This window comes from Prunus dulcis, chromosome 6 (genome assembly GCF_902201215.1).
Source record: "Prunus dulcis chromosome 6, ALMONDv2, whole genome shotgun sequence".
Classification (NCBI taxonomy): Eukaryota; Viridiplantae; Streptophyta; class Magnoliopsida; order Rosales; family Rosaceae; genus Prunus; species Prunus dulcis.
This window is the reverse complement of record NC_047655.1, coordinates 2,640,718-2,658,975: the sequence shown is the minus strand read 5'-3', so window position 1 is coordinate 2,658,975 and position 18,258 is coordinate 2,640,718. Positions and strand designations below refer to the sequence as shown.

Here is an 18,258-nt window from a genome sequence, read left to right as displayed (position 1 = left end):
AAAGAGAGAGAGAGAGAAGGAATCATATCCCAAGTTTGACTGGACCCCGAAAATAGAGAAAAAGATGGGGGGCATCGCTCCCACAATTTACTCCCTCTCTCTCTCTCTCCCCCAAAGCCCACCAACTTGCCTTTGTATTCTATATTCTTGTTTCTGTCTCACTTTACTTCCTCTAAAGCATCAGAAACTCCCTCCTCTTTCTCCAAGCCATTTTTTTTTCCTTCTTTTTTTTCTTTTCTTTTTCTTCTCCTTCTAAACTAAGCCATTTATCTTTTGTTCATCATTTCACCCTTCTGATCCTGCAAGCTGCAGACTTGTGTGAATCCGCAGAAAGCAAGAGTGTCACATTCACATGAACAGTTTTGGGGGTGTTTTGCCTTCTGGGTTCCAAAATCGGCAGTCAAAGAGAAAAGAAAGAAGAAAACATTAAACGACTGAAATGAAATGCTAGTACTGTACTTGCTGGTTTGAGTATCAGAGCCCGACATTTCTGAACATCGTACCCAGAGGTTCTGTCACTCCGAGGTATCTTCCTCTCCTTTCTTTCCTTAACAATCTCTGATTGCCCATTATAGCTCAGCACGAGCTTCTCTTCCTTTAAGCCCCCATCACTCTTACTTTTTATTTTTTTCCATTTTTGTCATTTTCTCCTTCGTTCATGTTCATGGTATTTGTTAGCTCATAAATGTTTGTGTTCTTGATGTGTTTCTTTCAAAGTTTGATGCTTTCATACATGTTTGATACTTGATAGTGATTTCCACCACCAATCCTTTTGTTTATTTAATTCTTTTTGGTCTTCTGATTGCAGCTTCCAAGCAGAGCCCACTTGGGAAAATGTGTGGAAATTTTGCAAGGTTCAGCTCAGATCTGAAATGAAGCAAACTGGTTGAGTTTAGGTGAATGAATTTTGTGTAGTTGGTGCTGTTTTCATCAGCCATCTGCAAAAAAAGATTCTTTTTTTCATGAGTTTCTGAAAGGATGATGATGATGAAGAGAGATTAGATCAGAACAAGGAAGGGGTAGCTGTTAGTACATGATGGGATTCTTCTGCTTTCTTTTGCTGTTTGTTTTTCACTTCTACCTGCTCCTAAGTTTGGCCTCAGGCGCCAGAAATTTGTCTTCATCTCAACAACTACAACAAGAACAAAGCCAGAGTGATGATGATGAGGTGAGGCTGCTGTTGGCTTTCAAACAATCCTCTGTTCAATCTGATCCCCATGGTTTCTTGTCTGATTGGAAAGCTGATTCTGCCACCCCTCTCTGCTCATGGAGGGGCCTCACCTGCTCTTCTGATGACCACGTCATCACCATCAACCTTTCCAACGCTGGTCTCATTGGCAGCCTACACTTTCCAACTCTCACGGCCTTGCCGAGTCTCCAAAATCTCTATCTGCAAGGCAATTCATTCTCTGCTGCTGATCTCTCTGTCTCCAACATAACCTCATGTGGACTTGAGACTCTGGACTTGTCCTCCAACAACATCTCTGAACCTTTTCCAAGTCGATCTTTTCTTCTGAGTTGTGATCATCTTGCTTCTGTTAACCTCTCTCACAATTCAATCCCTGGAGGCAATCTCAGCGTTGGTTCTTCTCTGCTGCAGCTTGACCTCTCTCACAATCTGATTTCTGATACAGCCTTGTTGACATGTCAAAATCTGAATCTGCTCAATGTTTCCACTAACAAGCTCACTGGAAAACTGAGTGATTCTCTCTTTTCTTGCAAGAATCTATCAACCCTTGACCTTTCAAACAATACTTTTTCTGGGGAAATACCAAGCAGCTTCCTGGCAAAGGCCTCGGCATCTCTCAAGTATTTGGATCTCTCAAGCAACAATTTCACTGGAAAATTCTCCAACCTAGATTTTGGGCAGTGCAGAAGCATCACTTTGCTGAAGCTAGCACACAACGCACTCTCTGGGGATCAATTTCCTGTAAGCCTTGGTAACTGTCAGGTTCTGGAGACACTGGACCTTTCCCATAATAAGCTTGAGAACAAAATTCCTGGTGTTTTGTTGGGCAATCTCAAGAAATTGAGGCAACTGTTTTTGGGTCATAATCATTTTTCAGGTGAAATTCCAACTGAACTAGGAAAGGCTTGTGGGACTCTTCAGGAGCTTGATATCTCGGTTAACAATCTTTCTGGAGGGTTGCCTTCAAGTTTTACATCCTGCTCTTCTTTGGTTAGTCTCAACCTTGGTCACAATCAGCTCTCAGGATATTTCCTTAGTTCCATTGTAAGTAGTCTTCCTAGTTTGAGATATCTCTATGTGCCATTCAACAACATAACTGGTCCTGTGCCACTGTCTCTTACCAATGGTACTCGGCTTCAAGTGCTTGATCTCAGTTCTAATGCCTTCACGGGGAACGTCCCTTCAGGGTTTTGCTCCCCCAATGCTCCCTCAACTTTGGAAAAGATACTTCTAGCCAACAATTTTCTCTCCGGGACAGTGCCTTCGGAACTTGGAAACTGCAAGAACCTGAAGGCTATTGATCTTAGTTTCAACAGTCTGATTGGTCCAATTCCTTCAGAAATTTGGAGCTTGCCAAATCTCTCTGACTTGGTTATGTGGGCAAACAACCTCACTGGTGAAATCCCAGAAGGTATTTGCATCAATGGAGGAAACCTGGAAACTCTGATTCTCAACAATAATCTCATCACTGGAACCATTCCCCGGTCCATAGCCAAATGCACCAATATGATTTGGGTGTCACTATCTAGCAACCGCCTTACGGGAGATATCCCTTCTGGTATTGGAAATCTCATTAAGCTTGCAATACTTCAGTTGGGTAACAATTCACTCTCTGGACAGATTCCAGCTGAGCTTGGCAAGTGTCAGAGCCTTATTTGGCTTGATTTAAACAGCAATGGCCTAAGCGGTTCTATCCCATCAGAGCTTGCCAACCAAGCTGGCCTAGTCTCTCCTGGAACCGTTTCCGGGAAGCAGTTTGCATTTGTGAGAAATGAGGGTGGGACATCCTGCAGGGGTGCAGGAGGACTAGTTGAGTTTGAGGGAATCCGAGCAGAGAGACTAGAAAAGTTTCCTATGGTGCACTCTTGCCCTTCAATTAGAATTTACTCTGGCTTGACAGTTTACACATTCACCAGTAATGGCAGCATGATCTACCTTGATCTATCCTACAATTTCTTGTCTGGAAGCATTCCCGACGACTTAGGTACACTGTCCTATCTGCAAGTCTTGAACCTTGGGCACAACATGCTAACTGGAAATATTCCTGATAGCTTTGGAGGATTAAAAGCAATTGGAGTCCTTGATCTCTCTCACAATACTCTTCAGGGCGCTGTCCCAGGATCATTGGGGACTCTCTCTTTTCTGAGTGATCTTGATGTGTCTAACAACAACCTCAGCGGTCTCATCCCTTCCGGAGGTCAGCTGACCACTTTCCCAGCATCCAGATATGAGAACAACTCTGGCCTTTGTGGGGTACCCTTGGGAGCATGTAGCTCTCAAAGGCACTCAGCAGATTCCAGAGTTGGAAGAAAAAAGCAGTCTATGACTTCAGGAATGGTAATTGGCATCACATTCTTTTTCTTCTGCATTCTTATACTTGCATTAGCTCTATATCGAATGAAGAAGTACCAGCAGAAGGAGGAAAAGAGAGAGAAGTATATTGAAAGCCTTCCAACTTCAGGCAGCAGCAGCTGGAAACTTTCCAGTGTTCCTGAGCCGCTCAGCATCAACATAGCCACATTCGAGAAACCTTTGCGGAAGCTGACCTTTGCCCATCTACTTGAAGCAACAAATGGTTTCAGTGCAGACAGCCTGATAGGTACTGGAGGGTTTGGTGAGGTTTACAAGGCACAACTGGGAGATGGCTGTGTTGTTGCAATTAAGAAGCTTATTCATGTCACAGGTCAAGGAGACAGGGAGTTTATGGCAGAAATGGAAACTATTGGGAAAATCAAGCACCGAAACCTGGTTCCATTGTTGGGGTACTGCAAGATTGGGGAGGAGAGACTTCTTGTGTATGAGTACATGAAATGGGGAAGTCTGGAGGCTGTTCTTCATGATAAGTCTAAGGGAGGGGTCTCTAGGCTGGATTGGGCAGCACGAAAGAAGATTGCCATAGGCTCTGCTAGAGGTCTAGCATTCCTTCACCATAGTTGCATACCTCATATCATCCACCGGGACATGAAGTCTAGCAATGTTCTTCTAGATGAAAATTTTGAGGCCAGAGTATCTGATTTCGGCATGGCAAGATTGGTGAATGCCCTCGATACTCATCTTAGTGTGAGCACCCTTGCAGGTACTCCAGGTTATGTTCCCCCTGAGTACTACCAGAGTTTTAGATGCACCGCAAAAGGGGATGTCTACAGTTATGGGGTTATACTGCTAGAGCTTCTCTCTGGGAAAAGGCCTATCGACCCGTCAGCGTTTGGTGATGACAACAACCTGGTTGGATGGGCAAAGCAGCTTCAGAGGGATAAGAGATGTAATGAGATACTGGACACTGGGTTGTTGCCAGAGGTATCCGGTGAGGCTGAACTATACCAGTATCTGAGGATTGCCTTTGAGTGCCTAGATGACAGGCCATTCCGCAGGCCAACCATGATTCAGGTTATGGCTATGTTTAAAGAGCTTCAGGTTGATTCAGAGAACGATGTGCTCGATGGCTTTTCACTGAAAGAGACTGTTGTTGAGGAACCATAAAAGACCAATTAAACTAGAAAGCTACGGCTATCCGGTTGTGGTTTCAATTAACGAAGTTTCTGAGATTGAAAGCAGGGATTCGATCGATCCTTCACATTATGCGGGCTGTATATAATAGAACCGTGAATCAAAGAGAGAGGTAGAAGAAATGCATAGGGAGAACAGAGTAAATGGAGTCTTTTGGTAGCTCAAATCTGGTAAAGTGTGTATTCGTTCATTTGGAAAATGATGTCTATAACCAAGGCTTCAAAAAAAACTTTGTTTCTTTCTATTTGGGTTATGTTCCTCTCACAGTTTTGCTAACTACTGTTTTACCATTGTCCATCCATCACAATTGGTTTCTGTTCATAGAAAGCTGATATGTGGGAACAGCGTTTTGTAAAGTTGTAGCAATAGCAGTCTCGAGTAATTGAAATCATTTGCAATTTGCTAAATAGCTTTCTGTGATTGTTTGAAGGATTTTGAGCCATGAATTCATACATTATCCAAGTGTCACCTTTGCAAGTTCCACCCTCTATATCTAATTGCTGAACTTCACCCATCAGCTTGAACCTATTTCTCATGGGGTCTTTAGAACGATCTCATGTTTTAAGCTAAAATGTCTGTGCATGAAACAAGCTAATGCGGCAAGCTTACAACTTCTGCGTGATTCTGGCCAGTATATAACAAGCAGTGAATCTGTGTGAATGAGGATGTTAAAGGAGTTTCAGGGTAAGACAGCTATTTTTTTACTTGTAAATCTGTCATCTTTTGCCTTTGTGGTATTGTTCAACCCAACTCCAAAAAAATACCATATTCCAGTTACCCAAGAGTGCTTATTCGTTTGTGGTTAACCGACATTCTCAAGAAATCCTAGCCACTCTCTCCCTCTGTGAGTTCTAAAGGAAAATTCCATAGAGGGGGGAGGAGGAAGAAGCGTCACTGCCGTCCCCCCATCTTCTCTTCTCGTCTTTTTCCTTTTAGGTTAGTGAATAAGTCCACTGAGGCATTTTGAATAAAAAGCCACTTGTGGTGGTTTCTTCTTAGCTATGGTTAGATTGAAGTTCCCCATTACCCCTTTTAGTCTATTTTCTCAATCAAATCCTGCTCCCAAAATCCGTTCCTTAATGTTGCTCATGTTCTCTAAATTTAATTATACATCATCTTTGACGGAGATTGCTGCAAATCATCTAATTGTTCTTTGACAAGGTTGTTGTTTTCGTTTATTTGTTCACTCTTATGTGCAAGTAGATCAATGGAAATCATATTTTTCCCATATTTGTTACAGATGTTGTGGTGGGTGTAGCCGCAATGGCGCTTCTTTAGAGCACTTCCACTCATTTGTCATGGCAAAGGGCAAGGGCTGTTACTATTCACGTGAATGTGACAACCATTGCAAAAGGCTTGTGGTGTTTCCACCTATTGTCATAGCAATCATTATTCGCATGAGATATGAGGAGAGAAATTTGTATAGAGTTTTGGTGTGGGAAGTGAAGAATATGACTAAGTATTTATTTTAAAAAAATCTGAAATTTTAAGTATTTTTTTAGATTTTTAAATTATTTTTTTCTTCATTGCTGACGTCAACAAATCCAGGCTGTTCTTGTCTTTGGACTGGCTTGGTTTGCTGGGACCCAACTGCTGCCCGGGCAGCTTAGGCCAGCTGGAACTCCAAAACGGGGCTTGGGCCCCCTTCTACCTTAGCAAGGGCTCGTTGCTGGAACTACTCTCAGGTGGTGGTGATAGGGTTCGTCTAGGCTCATGGATTGTTTTAGGGTTGGGCTTATGGTTAATTGTGGTGATGTGAGTTAGTAGTTTTAGTGCGGCTTTTGTCCGCTTTAGTTTTGCTTTTAGAATGTTAGTTTGTTGCTCTCTTGGGATTGATATTTTATTTGTTTTTTTAATATCTTTGATTATATGGTTGAAGTTTATCTAATGAAGTTTCTCTTTTATAAAATAATAAAAAAGAATGCTTGTCGGTTTAAAAAATCAATTGGTTTGACATGCTTGTTAATACCATATCCTTGCTGGTGCCATATGTTACAGTTTAGCTGTTGAGGTGCAAGGACTCAGAGAGAAATTTCCATGCCCAATCACGCATTACACCTTGTTGCGTTTTCGTATGAGAAGACTTCCCTGGCTACTGCATGGTGGTCTCATCTGAAAAATGTTAGTTGAGCAAGTAGGCAGACTGAATTAAGGCATGAAATATGAAAACTGTATTATTGTGTGGAAGTTTAATAGGTGATTAGCCCCGAAAAGTTAGGTGCTATGTTTCATATGAGAGCTAAACAGTAGAAGATGAGATTCTAAGGTCTACCATAGACTTCATTTCTGTTGCTTACATCCAACACAAGGAGAGAGAGGAAGAGTTGAATCTTCTCAATTCCACCTAACATTCTTTGCTGCTCCAAAATTTGCTCCAATCTTAATGTTTGGATTTGAAATTGGTTTGAACCAAATAGTTTAAAGCTGACCATTATTGATGTAGGTCAAATATAGTCAGCAGGAATCAGTGGGCACCTAAAGCTCAGGGTTTTGAAGTTTTAGCAGTAATTTGTCTTTGGTGATGATGACAAAACATGTGGATTTGTTTTCTCTGTTGGGATTATGAATGAATACATATCATTTATTAGTCAAAATCTCACATCTTAGGGCTCTGTTTAGATTACTTTATGGAGCTTTACTTATGGGAATCTAATTAGCTCTAAGCCAGCCTCTAACCATTATCCATCCACAATATCTGCATTTTCTTTCGGCATGATGGATTTTCTATGAGGATTATGTGCAGATTTTCTTGTCGGTACTGCCCATAAATAAATGTCTTAATTATTTCAACTTCTTTTGTTTTTGTTTTGGCTTCTACTTAACAAATATATAAATGGTGATTATTCTAATCATGTGCTTATAGGTCTCTCTAGTCAAATTTTTGCAAATTTTGGTTGCTGCCTCATGCCCTCATTTGACTCTTGACTTATATCAACCCCATTGTGATCTAAATACTCATTTGGAGTAGTTTTCATCAAGTCTAGTTTGTCTTCTTGCAGCAGGATAAATTGAAAGGAGATTTGTTTGCTTCCGACAACTAGTCCTTATTGTATATACTTCCATCCTTCATCTTCAAGAGCTTTGTAGTCCTAAATCTCCGGTGGTTGAGAGCACTTATCTCATACTTAGGACGTTCAAACCCCTCTCTCTCTCCCTTCGGCCTCCGATGGGCCTTCTCCAAAGAAAGTGAGAGAGAGCCATAAGAGCCAGGGGCAAAATCCAAACCAAGAAGTTGGGGGCCATAAGCCTCAGGCCCAGGTCATAGTTGTCTGAGAAAACAAAGCTGGACATTGCAAGTTGCAAGAGACTGTGATATAGCAGCCCAGAGCTATAGGTAGGAGGGACTCATGTCATGAAGTCAAAAATCCATATAGAGGTCCCCTCCTTTGATAGACTAGTGGGCACACAGACTGACATAAAGACAGGTTTTCTCTCAATAGAAAGCTCTGCCCTACTGAGCTTCTTACTCAAGTTTGTTATCAAAGATTTTTCCCCATTTGTTTTGTAATGCAACTCTTTCTTTGTGACTCTTGTCTTCTTGCAATTTTTTCCACTCCGAAGCAAGCAAGGCAAGCCACCCCATGAGACCCATGTAACCACTTTAGGGAATTCTAAACTTTAACATCAATCTAATTCTTAAATAGGATTTTTCTAAGTACATCTCACCACAGTTGATTAACTTGCAACCTATTGCGTTCGTAAATTTGTGCATTCATCACTCAACCTAACTCATATAACTAAGTATCGTGAAATTTAAATTATGTATATGCTATGAGAAATACTAGATTCAGTCGTTGTACCTACACATAAATGATTGTGGGGATTGTGAGTTGTGGGACCCACAGCATAATTCATAGCCTAATTGTATGCAAACAGTTGAAGATTGATTGATTGAAGGTTGAAGTGAACCCACATGGGAGGACTGGAGAATTTGGTTTTGATTAAAAAAGAAAGAAGAACCAAAAAAAACATTGGTAACCGCAGTGTGACGAGGGAGAGAGAGAGATGCAATGGAAAAAGACTCGGTCAAAGCATCTTTTTGACTGAGTCGAAATTGGAAAATAGGGACACGTCCTTTTATGTTTTATATTGTTTTTATTCAATGTGTCACATGAAGGAAGACAAGGTGCTGTTTGTTTGCTGTGAATAAAAAATTGATATAATTTTTTTGGTACGGTTTTATGGGTATGGAATTGTTACATGGTTTCCGTGTTGTGTTGGCAGTGCTTCCTTGTTGGAGGTTAAATTTTGGTGTCAATTCTCATCCTTCCATTTGGCATTCGCTCACCACATCCAAACAAAACTATCCTTCTCTCTACATGGACCTCTGGTGCCAGTTTTTGGCTCAATCCCCCTTTCTGATTTTCTCATACCGACTTATTACTAATCTTTTTCTTTTTCTTCTTAATTTAATGTTACCCTAATCCAAAATCTAGATGGTTCAAAATTCTCTCACTTGTCATTTGTGTAAATCTCTGTTAATTGTTGATTAATATAGATTTTACAACGAATCGCGAATTATTTCACGAATTGAGAAATTCGTATTTTTGATTAGATGATGAATTTACTTAGTCGTCTTAAGATGGATGTGCTTTTATGAATTGAAGGGTATCTTTTTGTTACTTTTGTTGTCTTATTAGACATTTGGTCATTTTCTATTTGTAATTCCCCATTAGTCTTTTAAACCACTCATTAGTCATTATTATCTTCTATCACTACGTTCCACAGTTGATGCTATTGTTTTGTTTATCATCCACTAACATTAATTCATAGGGTAAAAAACACCAACAACATAGAAAAAGACTAATGGTCTTAAATTCGAACTTTCATAACACTTTGATAGTGAGTTTATGCGTGAGAAACCACATCCTTCTTGTAATTTAGACTATCCCCTGTATTTTTAATTTTTAATTTTTTTTTAAAAAAACACCAACAACATAGCTACTTTAGTCTTTAGGGACTGCTGTTGTTGTGCTGCCATTTCAATTCCTTGGAGAAGGCACAGAGTGTTAGAGGCATAATTAAACTATATGGTGATTGGAATAACTTTGAGCAAAGTGGACAATTCAAAACCAGATCTTAATCTAAGTTGTAAAACACATTGCATGGTCTGACTCAGATTAGATTAGAGAATTGGATCCTCCTCCTAATATAATATTATTCTATATTAGCACGACAAACAACAGAATCAATTTAGCAACTATAGCTAGTTATCAACCAATCATTATTTTTTGTTGTTAGTCCTTTAGATAGAATCAAACTCATAATCTATCATAGCCCCTAACCTTTTCTCCACTATCTCTCATGCTTACACATTCTTTTTCTTTCCCCCTCAAATTCATCAATTAATGAAAATTTTATTGCCAGATTATTCTTAATTCTAAGGCCAACTATTTTTTATTGTTTCTCCATGGTTCACAACAAAGTTATTGTTGGGATTGTAAAAGCGTATAGATTAAAAAAATATGGGTTTTAAAATTTTGTAGTGGATGTATTGCGTAAGCATGTGTATAGGGGGAGAGAAACTCTCATGCAACGGGTATAACACTTTTTGCTAGGGGGAGAGAAACTCTCATGCAACGGTTATAATACTTTTTGCTATCTCCAGTCAATAACATAATAACACGTAAGATAGTTTTGTCACTTGTCATTGTGTTATTGGTCGAGAATAGCAAAACAACGTTATCCCCTTTACAAAAAAGTTTTTTTTTTTTTCTTCGTATAAAGAGAGAGTGGGGGAAAGAATATATTTAAAATCATTAATAAAAAAACTTATAATCTAATTTTATCCTTTTGGCCTAAACATTCTATGTAATAAGTTAACTTATGGGTCTTTGTTTCATTCATAGGTTGTTGATTATGTGTCTAAAATCTTAGTAGATGGCACTTCGATCAGGTTGGGTCAAATGTCATTACAATGTTTTCATCCTTGATAGCTCCGACCATCCCTATGCAAATAGTGTCTTAACCAATTGTCCTCTTCTTAAGAAGTTCACAACCATATTTCTCATGTTTAATAAACATAAGAATATCTCAATCTCATTTGATTCCATTTATGTATGAATATCTCAATCTCATTTGTCTTAACCATATTGAGTCCAATCAACCTAAGTGTTCTGTTTAGATTGAACAGAATATCTCAATCTCTTTTGATTCCATTTATGTATGAATGTATGTTTAAATTTACAGTATGATAATTTTATGTTATTCGAGTGACAGAATAAAAAGTGAAAATACCTACATATTTTTGAGATGTAACCGTAGTTATATTTTTTGCCTTTTATTTTATGATTGAAGCTAAAATTGGTTGGTAATGATAATTTATTCATAATAGTAATAAAAGCAAAAATTAATACGAAAAAAGTTGAAGTGTAAATCTGCAATGGATGTGCCAATAGCAGCAACAAGGCAGTTACAACATCCTTCACATTTGAAGGATACAGAAACAGGTGTTAGGCAGCTAAACACTCGGGCCACCCCAGCGTTACACATATTTTCTATATTCATTTCATTTTCAAAAAATAAATAATAATAAAAGAATAAAAAACGAATTATTACAACCAGGGTGCAATCACCTACCACCAACTCTCACCCTACTGTTCCATCATGAACTAATCATGAATTTTGATATGGACTACAATGCCCTTGAATGTCATGGACAAGGACCAGATGGCAAGCTATGATTGGCTGAGGGAAGGAGAGAGAAATAGGTCCTTCAGAAGCCCAGTACAAAAATGAGAATAATGAGCAGTCTAATTCGGTCTCTAACAGACAAGTAATACTAAATGGAGAAATATGAGAATGGGTGAAATGTAATGTAAAGCTTTGATTTTGAGCTCTTTTTCTTTCTGTCTGTTGATTGTGGTGTTACTTTTTTTTGTTGTTGTTTTCTTTCTCTTTCTTCAAAGATTCCATCCATTTCCGGTCCACCACCATTGCAACTTCACCCCTCTCCTTTCTCCTCCTTTTTGCCTTTTCCCCTTATTTTTATAATGTAAAAAATAACAACAATAAAGTATTGATTTGCTTTTTGTAATTTTGTCAAAGAACATCATCATATCAATATCAATATCAATTTTGGGCTCAACCAAGGGGAGATAAAGAGAGAAACTTTGAGGAATTTGATAAGGAAGGAGGTGTTTTTTTTTTTTTGCTTCCAATTGCCTCCCTTTCTGGGTTTCATCTGAATTGAACAGAGAGAAAGGAAATTTGACAGAATAGTGAATTTGGGTTTGGAGGGGTAGGGGTGGTTGGGAGGTAGTGGGTAGTGGTGGTGGTCAAAGGAGGAGTTTTTGGTCTTTGGTCTCCTTCAACATCATCTGGGCCTTGACTCTTAATCACTCAGGTAATCATCTTTAATCATTTTTATTCTGTCTCTTCTAATCCTTACCCTCTATTTCAATTCATTTCTCTCTCTCTTTCCACATTCAATTTGCTTTTTATTACTCTTTCTGTGTTTTGTCTCTCAATTTTGAGAAACTCTTATGTATCTCTGACATCAATGCCTTCTCTGCAAACTCAAGGTTCCTCACTTTTTATATTCTCTTTCAACAAGGGTAATGATAATAATTGTGACCCCATACATACCCTTCTCTGAATTCTGTAACATGGGTTTGTTTTCCTTCATTGAATATTGCAAAAATTCATAACTTTTTTCCTTTTTCTCTGGGTTGGGGGAAGCTGTTTAGTTTTCAGTTTTCTCATGCTTAGATCTTCATGGATGTCAGGATCTAGCAAATTGGGTCTATCATGTCAAATCATTTACAAGGTTATAATTCTTCAAATTGAAATGTATGTTTGTAACGTTTGTCCCGTTACAAGGTGAACCTGCACTCTGGATTGGAAGTTTATGAGTGGCCTTTCCTTATTAATCTCATTTATTTACCAATTATGGATGTGATTTAAGGTGTTGGCTTAAATTTCTTTCTTTTTTTGAAAAATCATCCGTGAGAGAAAAAATGTTGTGTTAATGTTTCCCAATCATTACTATTCCTATGAAAATTGTGATGGCATTAATTCATATGAAGACCGTGAGAGTAACTTCATACATCGTTTCCTGATTTTGCTCCTCAGAATGACAACCCAAAAATGGTTTCGTGTTTGCTTTGCTGTTTTGATTTTGTGTTTTCAGGTTGTCAGATTTCTTCCACGGTCCCTATCCGCCACCCCAAAAAAATGATGCTTTATTTTAACCAAACCGGATGGTTATATAAGTGAGAAGCTAAAATCCGAAGGGTTTTTTCTTTTTCCTTTTTCCTGTGATGTTTCTCTGGAAGCTAATAAAACTTAAGTCACAATGTGAATTTCTGGTATATTGATATTTTTTAGTTACAAACTTGTTTTTCTGGTATTTAAATATTATGTGGGTCAAATGGATTTCCTTTGTTTTTCATTCATTGCAAAGATTTCAGGAGTTGGATCTTGGAGCAACGCCTTCATTGCAAGTGATCCAAATTTTGTGCTGATAGCAGTAAACTGGTATAAGTTTCATGGCTGGCATCGATGATAACGTTGCTATAATTGGAGATTGGGTGCCTCCAAGTACAAGCCCAAGAGCCTTCTTCTCTTCAATGTTAGTTGACGACATAGGCTCAAGATCAATGTTGGAACCTCCCAGCAGTAATAAAACTGCGGAGTTCTTTTTGGGATCTCAAGAAGGAGATACCAATGGAAAAAATTTGTCACAAGGCAATGCTTCTGGCGAGGAACTAAATGAAGTGGGTTCATTTTCAGAGTACAAGTCAAACTCACGCGGAGGGCTTGTGGAAAGGATTGCAGCCAGAGCTGGGTTTAATGCTCCGCGGCTGAATACAGAAAGCATTAGATCTTCTGACCTTTCACTTAATTCCGACATTCGGTCCCCTTATCTGACAATACCTCCTGGTCTCAGTCCAACCATACTGCTAGACTCTCCTGTTTTCCTTTCAAATTCATTGGTGAGATTGCAACTTTGAAAATATCTGCAGTGCTTAAATATAATTTCTTTTCCTTATATTTTTGCTTCTTTGTTAATTTTTACTTTTATTGTGTTGTTAGTATATAGTAAAAAATTGATTTCATGGAAGGCGCTAGCTAGTTTAGGTAAAGTCCTGGGATCAGATCTTGCCTTTACTGGGGCTGAGGGTTTGTATGTTGGTATAGGGTCATTTACCTCTAATGGAATAAAACGGAAAATTGATCTCATCAAGTTCAAGGCGTGCATATGGGGCTGGTGAAATATTTTTTGTTCTTGCAATGGTAGGAACATGGACAAAATGCTGTAAAACCAAGATAATCAGTTTTTGCATATTTTGGCAGAGTTTTGAACTTTAAAATAGTTTATGATTAACCTGAATGCAAAATTGCAGATATCTGTATCTTGTGTACAGGGATGAGCTGTTAACTGGTTCTATACATGCGTTTCACCTTGGTATGATTTGAGTACCTTCAGGAAATTGAAATTCATATTCTTGTAATACATCATATCAAGTTATTTGACTTGGGATTGCTTTCCTTTGAAATAGGGCATGTAGATGTAAATTATTATAGAGAAAGTTTGTTTAGTGTCCGTGCTTTAAGTTAAAATTTGCTTCCACTTGTGATGAAATTTAAAAGTAAGTTTAGTCTCGCTGACATTTGTCCTGCCATATGTTAAAACTTTTCTTCTGGATGTCTTGCAGGCACAGCCATCTCCAACAACTGGAAAATTTCCATTTGTCTCAAATGGTCATAGCAGGAGTTCCACATTAATGACAGAGGGCCTTGATAAAACTAATTTCTTTGAGGACATAAATACTTCATTCGCTTTCAAGCCTATCGCGGAATCAGGCTCCTTCTTTCTTGGTCCAACTAGCAAAGTAATTTCACACTCGATTTTTCCTCATTTTAGAAGACACAAGTATTCGCACATGCTAGTTCTATTGTATTTTTTTTTAGTGAAATTTAGATAACCACTGGTCAGTACTTAAGAGGAGAGTCCTAGTATACTCCCGCTGCAAACAAAAACGCATTATGTTATAATATCTCTCATGAGTTCATAAGTAATTTTTTCTCCTGTATACAGATGGGTTCAACTGGTTTTCCACATCAATCTTTTCCCAGCATCGAGGTGTCAGTCCAGTCAGAAAATTCTTCTCAAAGTATAGAACCAACCAAGGTTCAAAACCAGAATACAACCAAGGTTCAAAACCAGAATACAAACAATCTTCAGCTCCAGGCAGACTTCTCTCGCACATCTACTGAAAAAGATAATGGAGCTAACTCAGCAGATCCAAGGGCTTTTGATACTGTTGGTGGCAGTACTGAGCATTCTCCAACCCTTGATGAGCAACCAGATGAAGAAGGAGATCAAAGAGGTAGTGGAGATTCCATGGCTGCTGCTGCTGGTGGTACACCATCCGAAGATGTATATAATTGGAGAAAATATGGACAGAAACAAGTAAAAGGTAGTGAGTATCCACGAAGTTATTACAAGTGCACGCATCCAAATTGTCAGGTTAAGAAAAAGGTTGAACGATCTCATGAGGGTCATATAACAGAGATCATCTACAAAGGGGCCCATAACCACCCTAAACCTCCTCCCAATCGTCGATCAGCCGCCATTGGATCATCTAACCCACTTAATGACATGCGACCAGACATCCCTGAACAAGGTGGACCACAGAGTGGTGCTGATGGTGATTTAGTTTGGGCAAGTACACAAAAGGCAAATGTTGGAGCTCCTGATTGGAAGCATGAAAACCTTGAGGTGACTTCATCAGCATCTGTGGGCCCTGACTACTGCAACCAATCCTCTTCTATGCAGGCTCAGAATGGTACGCACCTTGAATCAGGTGATGTGGTGGACGCGTCATCTACCTTTTCTAATGATGAAGATGAAGATGATCGAGGGACACATGGCAGTGTTTCATTGGCTTATGATGGTGAAGGAGATGAATCAGAGTCGAAAAGAAGGTTACTGCTCACCTCTTTCTATCTTTTGGTGAACAATCTCAAGTATTAGACATTGGGGTCACCATAAAAGTGTCTTTACACTTATGATGTTTCAGGAAAATTGAAGCCTATGCAACAGAAATGAGTGGAGCTACCAGAGCCATTCGTGAGCCTAGAGTCGTGGTCCAGACAACCAGTGAAGTAGATATCCTTGATGATGGATATCGTTGGCGCAAGTATGGGCAGAAGGTTGTGAAAGGCAATCCAAATCCAAGGTAATTACTTGTTATGACGATTAATTTTTTTCTTTCGTGATTTGTTCTTTCTTAATTTGTACGAGGATGAAACAATTTTTTTTTCTTTTCTGCAGGAGTTACTACAAGTGCACCAATGCTGGCTGCACAGTGAGGAAGCATGTGGAAAGAGCATCCCATGACCTTAAGTCAGTGATCACCACATATGAGGGAAAGCACAATCATGATGTTCCCGCTGCTCGAAATAGTAGCCATGTCAACTCTGGCCCGTCCAACACCATGTCTGGCCAAGCTTCCTCTGCAGGCATTCAAACCCATCCGCATAGACCGGAGCCATCACAAGTTCACAACAGCATGGCAAGATTTGAAAGGCCTTCATCACTGGGTTCATTCAGCCTACCCGGAAGGCATCAGCTGGGGCCATCCCATGGCTTCTCTTTCGGAATGAACCAACCCGGCCTGGCCAATCTGGCAATGGCTGGGTTGGGTCCAGGCCAACCCAAACTCCCTGTTATGCCTGTTCATCATCCATACTTTGCACAACAGCGCCAGGTCAATGAAATGGGCTTCATGTTACCAAAAGGAGAACCAAAAGTGGAGCCTATGTCAGAATCTGGTCTAAACATGTCCAATGGTTCATCAGTATACCAACAGCTAATGAGTAGGCTTCCTCTTGGACCACAGATGTAGAATTTCCCCTTTTGTTTTTATGATCTTTTGAGGAAAGAAATATTTAAGTTTCTACATATATTTATATATATATATATATGGTAATGTTGGTTATCATCCAGTTAGCTCTTGATTCATTCATTTATTTGTTTGTTTAATTTTTTCTGTCAGTTGTGGGGATAAGTGACCTTGTCTTCCAATCATTATGGGAAGTTGACACGTATTTTCTTATTGTATTGTCTTCTCCGACCGACTCCTAAGAAAGAAGTTAGTTTAGATGTGTAGTAATTGTCATGAACCTGTGCATGCTATTTTAGTCTAGTTTTCATTATTTTTTCTTTATTTTTATGAGCTTTCTATACACGCTGATGTGAAAGGCTGCTCCTGAACTGATGGATGCAATAATGATTTGATTATTTCGTTTTAACGTAATAAGATTTGAGGCCACAGAATTTCCATTATGAAGTCTTTGGAACACCTAAAGTGAGTGAGTCCATCAAGTTGAAAGTTACTTAGTGCACAATCAAATCAAAGCTATGGACCATAATTAAAAGCCAAAAAGAAAATTAAAGCTAATATTAAAGGCGAGTGTGGGATAATCTATCATGGATCAGTTGCAATATTACAATATTGAAAAGTAAAATTCAAAAATAATGGACACCAAAAAGCTTTTGTAATAACCCAAAAAAAATATCTAAAAAGAAAGAAAATATCTAAAAAAGTAAGGAAAATATCTTTTAGCAAAAAGAATATTTTACCCTCGCATTATTTAATAAGGAAAAAGTTGACTTTTTGATCGGGAAAGAATTTGGTAATTCCGATTACGCCGTTGCGTAGAGCACGGCGAAACGAGTCCGTAGACACGGAGTAGACCCGAATCGGAGTTGTAACGAAGGAGTTATGGTCAAAAGAGTCTCAGTGGCAGAACCGTAAATATTTCGAAGTTCAGTTTTATAAACCCAGCTTCCTTCTCTCTCGAACCATCTCGACCAGCCAACTTCAGACAGCGATTTCTCCCAACTCAGGCCACCGTTTCAGGCAATACCGGTCCCAAACGAACCACCTCACTTCCCTCTATCAGCCCTGCCCCTCCTCAGCCTCCATCCGCTACTGTAGTAGCCGGAAACTGCCACGAAACAGGCTGGTTCCAACAGTTTTTCTGAAAATTTTTGGGAGCTCGTTCTCTAACTTCCGACCACCAAATCAATCGAGTAAGGCACCAGGAGCCCGACAGGATTGCAAAAGAGATTTTCGAAGGGTCGAAGTAGCTCGGACCATCTGTGAGTGGACTTTCTTACATAAATCAGATTTCATGAATGATTTGATGTGATTTTATATAAATAAGTTTTATAAATGAGTTTATGTTGATTTTATATAAATAAGTTTTTAGAAATGAATTTATTTGATCTTGAGTAAGTTTTATTACGGCTCTGAACATGATCAGTACAGTAACAGTTCTATAAGTCTGTGCTGCTTATTTACAAGTTATAGAAACAGAGTTTGAGGTTGGAATCAGATGAGACAGCAGCACAACTTGAGATTTCAATTATTATTCAGATTTTTCTAAAGGAATTTATTTTAAAACCACCTCGTACCCATTCATTTTTGGTGATTACCCAGAGTTGGACCGATGTCTACGGACATCCAGTCCAATTTCAGTTAGTCAGTGCACTTGACTTGCCTCACGAGTTTCGGGGACGCTCGGACCGTGAGTGCCAGGATTTGCGG

At 39.1% G+C, this 18,258-nt stretch overlaps 2 protein-coding genes across 3 annotated transcripts; both read left to right on the top strand.

Annotated features, from left to right (window-relative positions):
- Positions 1–5,179, top strand: LOC117632739 (receptor-like protein kinase BRI1-like 3). Its single transcript, XM_034366301.1, has 2 exons — positions 1–525; positions 809–5,179. Exon 2 carries the CDS (start codon positions 1,034–1,036, stop codon positions 4,667–4,669), a length of 3,636 nt encoding a protein of 1,211 aa, XP_034222192.1. The 5' UTR covers positions 1–525; positions 809–1,033; the 3' UTR covers positions 4,670–5,179.
- A 6,286-nt stretch (positions 5,180–11,465) lies between these two features.
- LOC117630854 (probable WRKY transcription factor 2) lies at positions 11,466–16,761 on the top strand. 2 transcript variants are annotated; one of them, XM_034363664.1, is made up of 6 exons: positions 11,466–12,041; positions 13,108–13,632; positions 14,356–14,532; positions 14,739–15,628; positions 15,724–15,882; positions 15,978–16,761. In XM_034363664.1, the coding sequence occupies exons 2-6, from the start codon at positions 13,186–13,188 to the stop codon at positions 16,549–16,551; spliced, it is 2,247 nt and encodes a 748-aa protein (XP_034219555.1). In that variant the 5' UTR covers positions 11,466–12,041; positions 13,108–13,185; the 3' UTR covers positions 16,552–16,761. The 2 variants fall into 2 exon arrangements, with proteins under 2 accessions (XP_034219555.1, XP_034219554.1); XM_034363663.1 differs by having other exon boundaries at positions 11,477–12,041; positions 13,101–13,632.
- Positions 16,762–18,258: the final 1,497 nt, after the last annotated feature.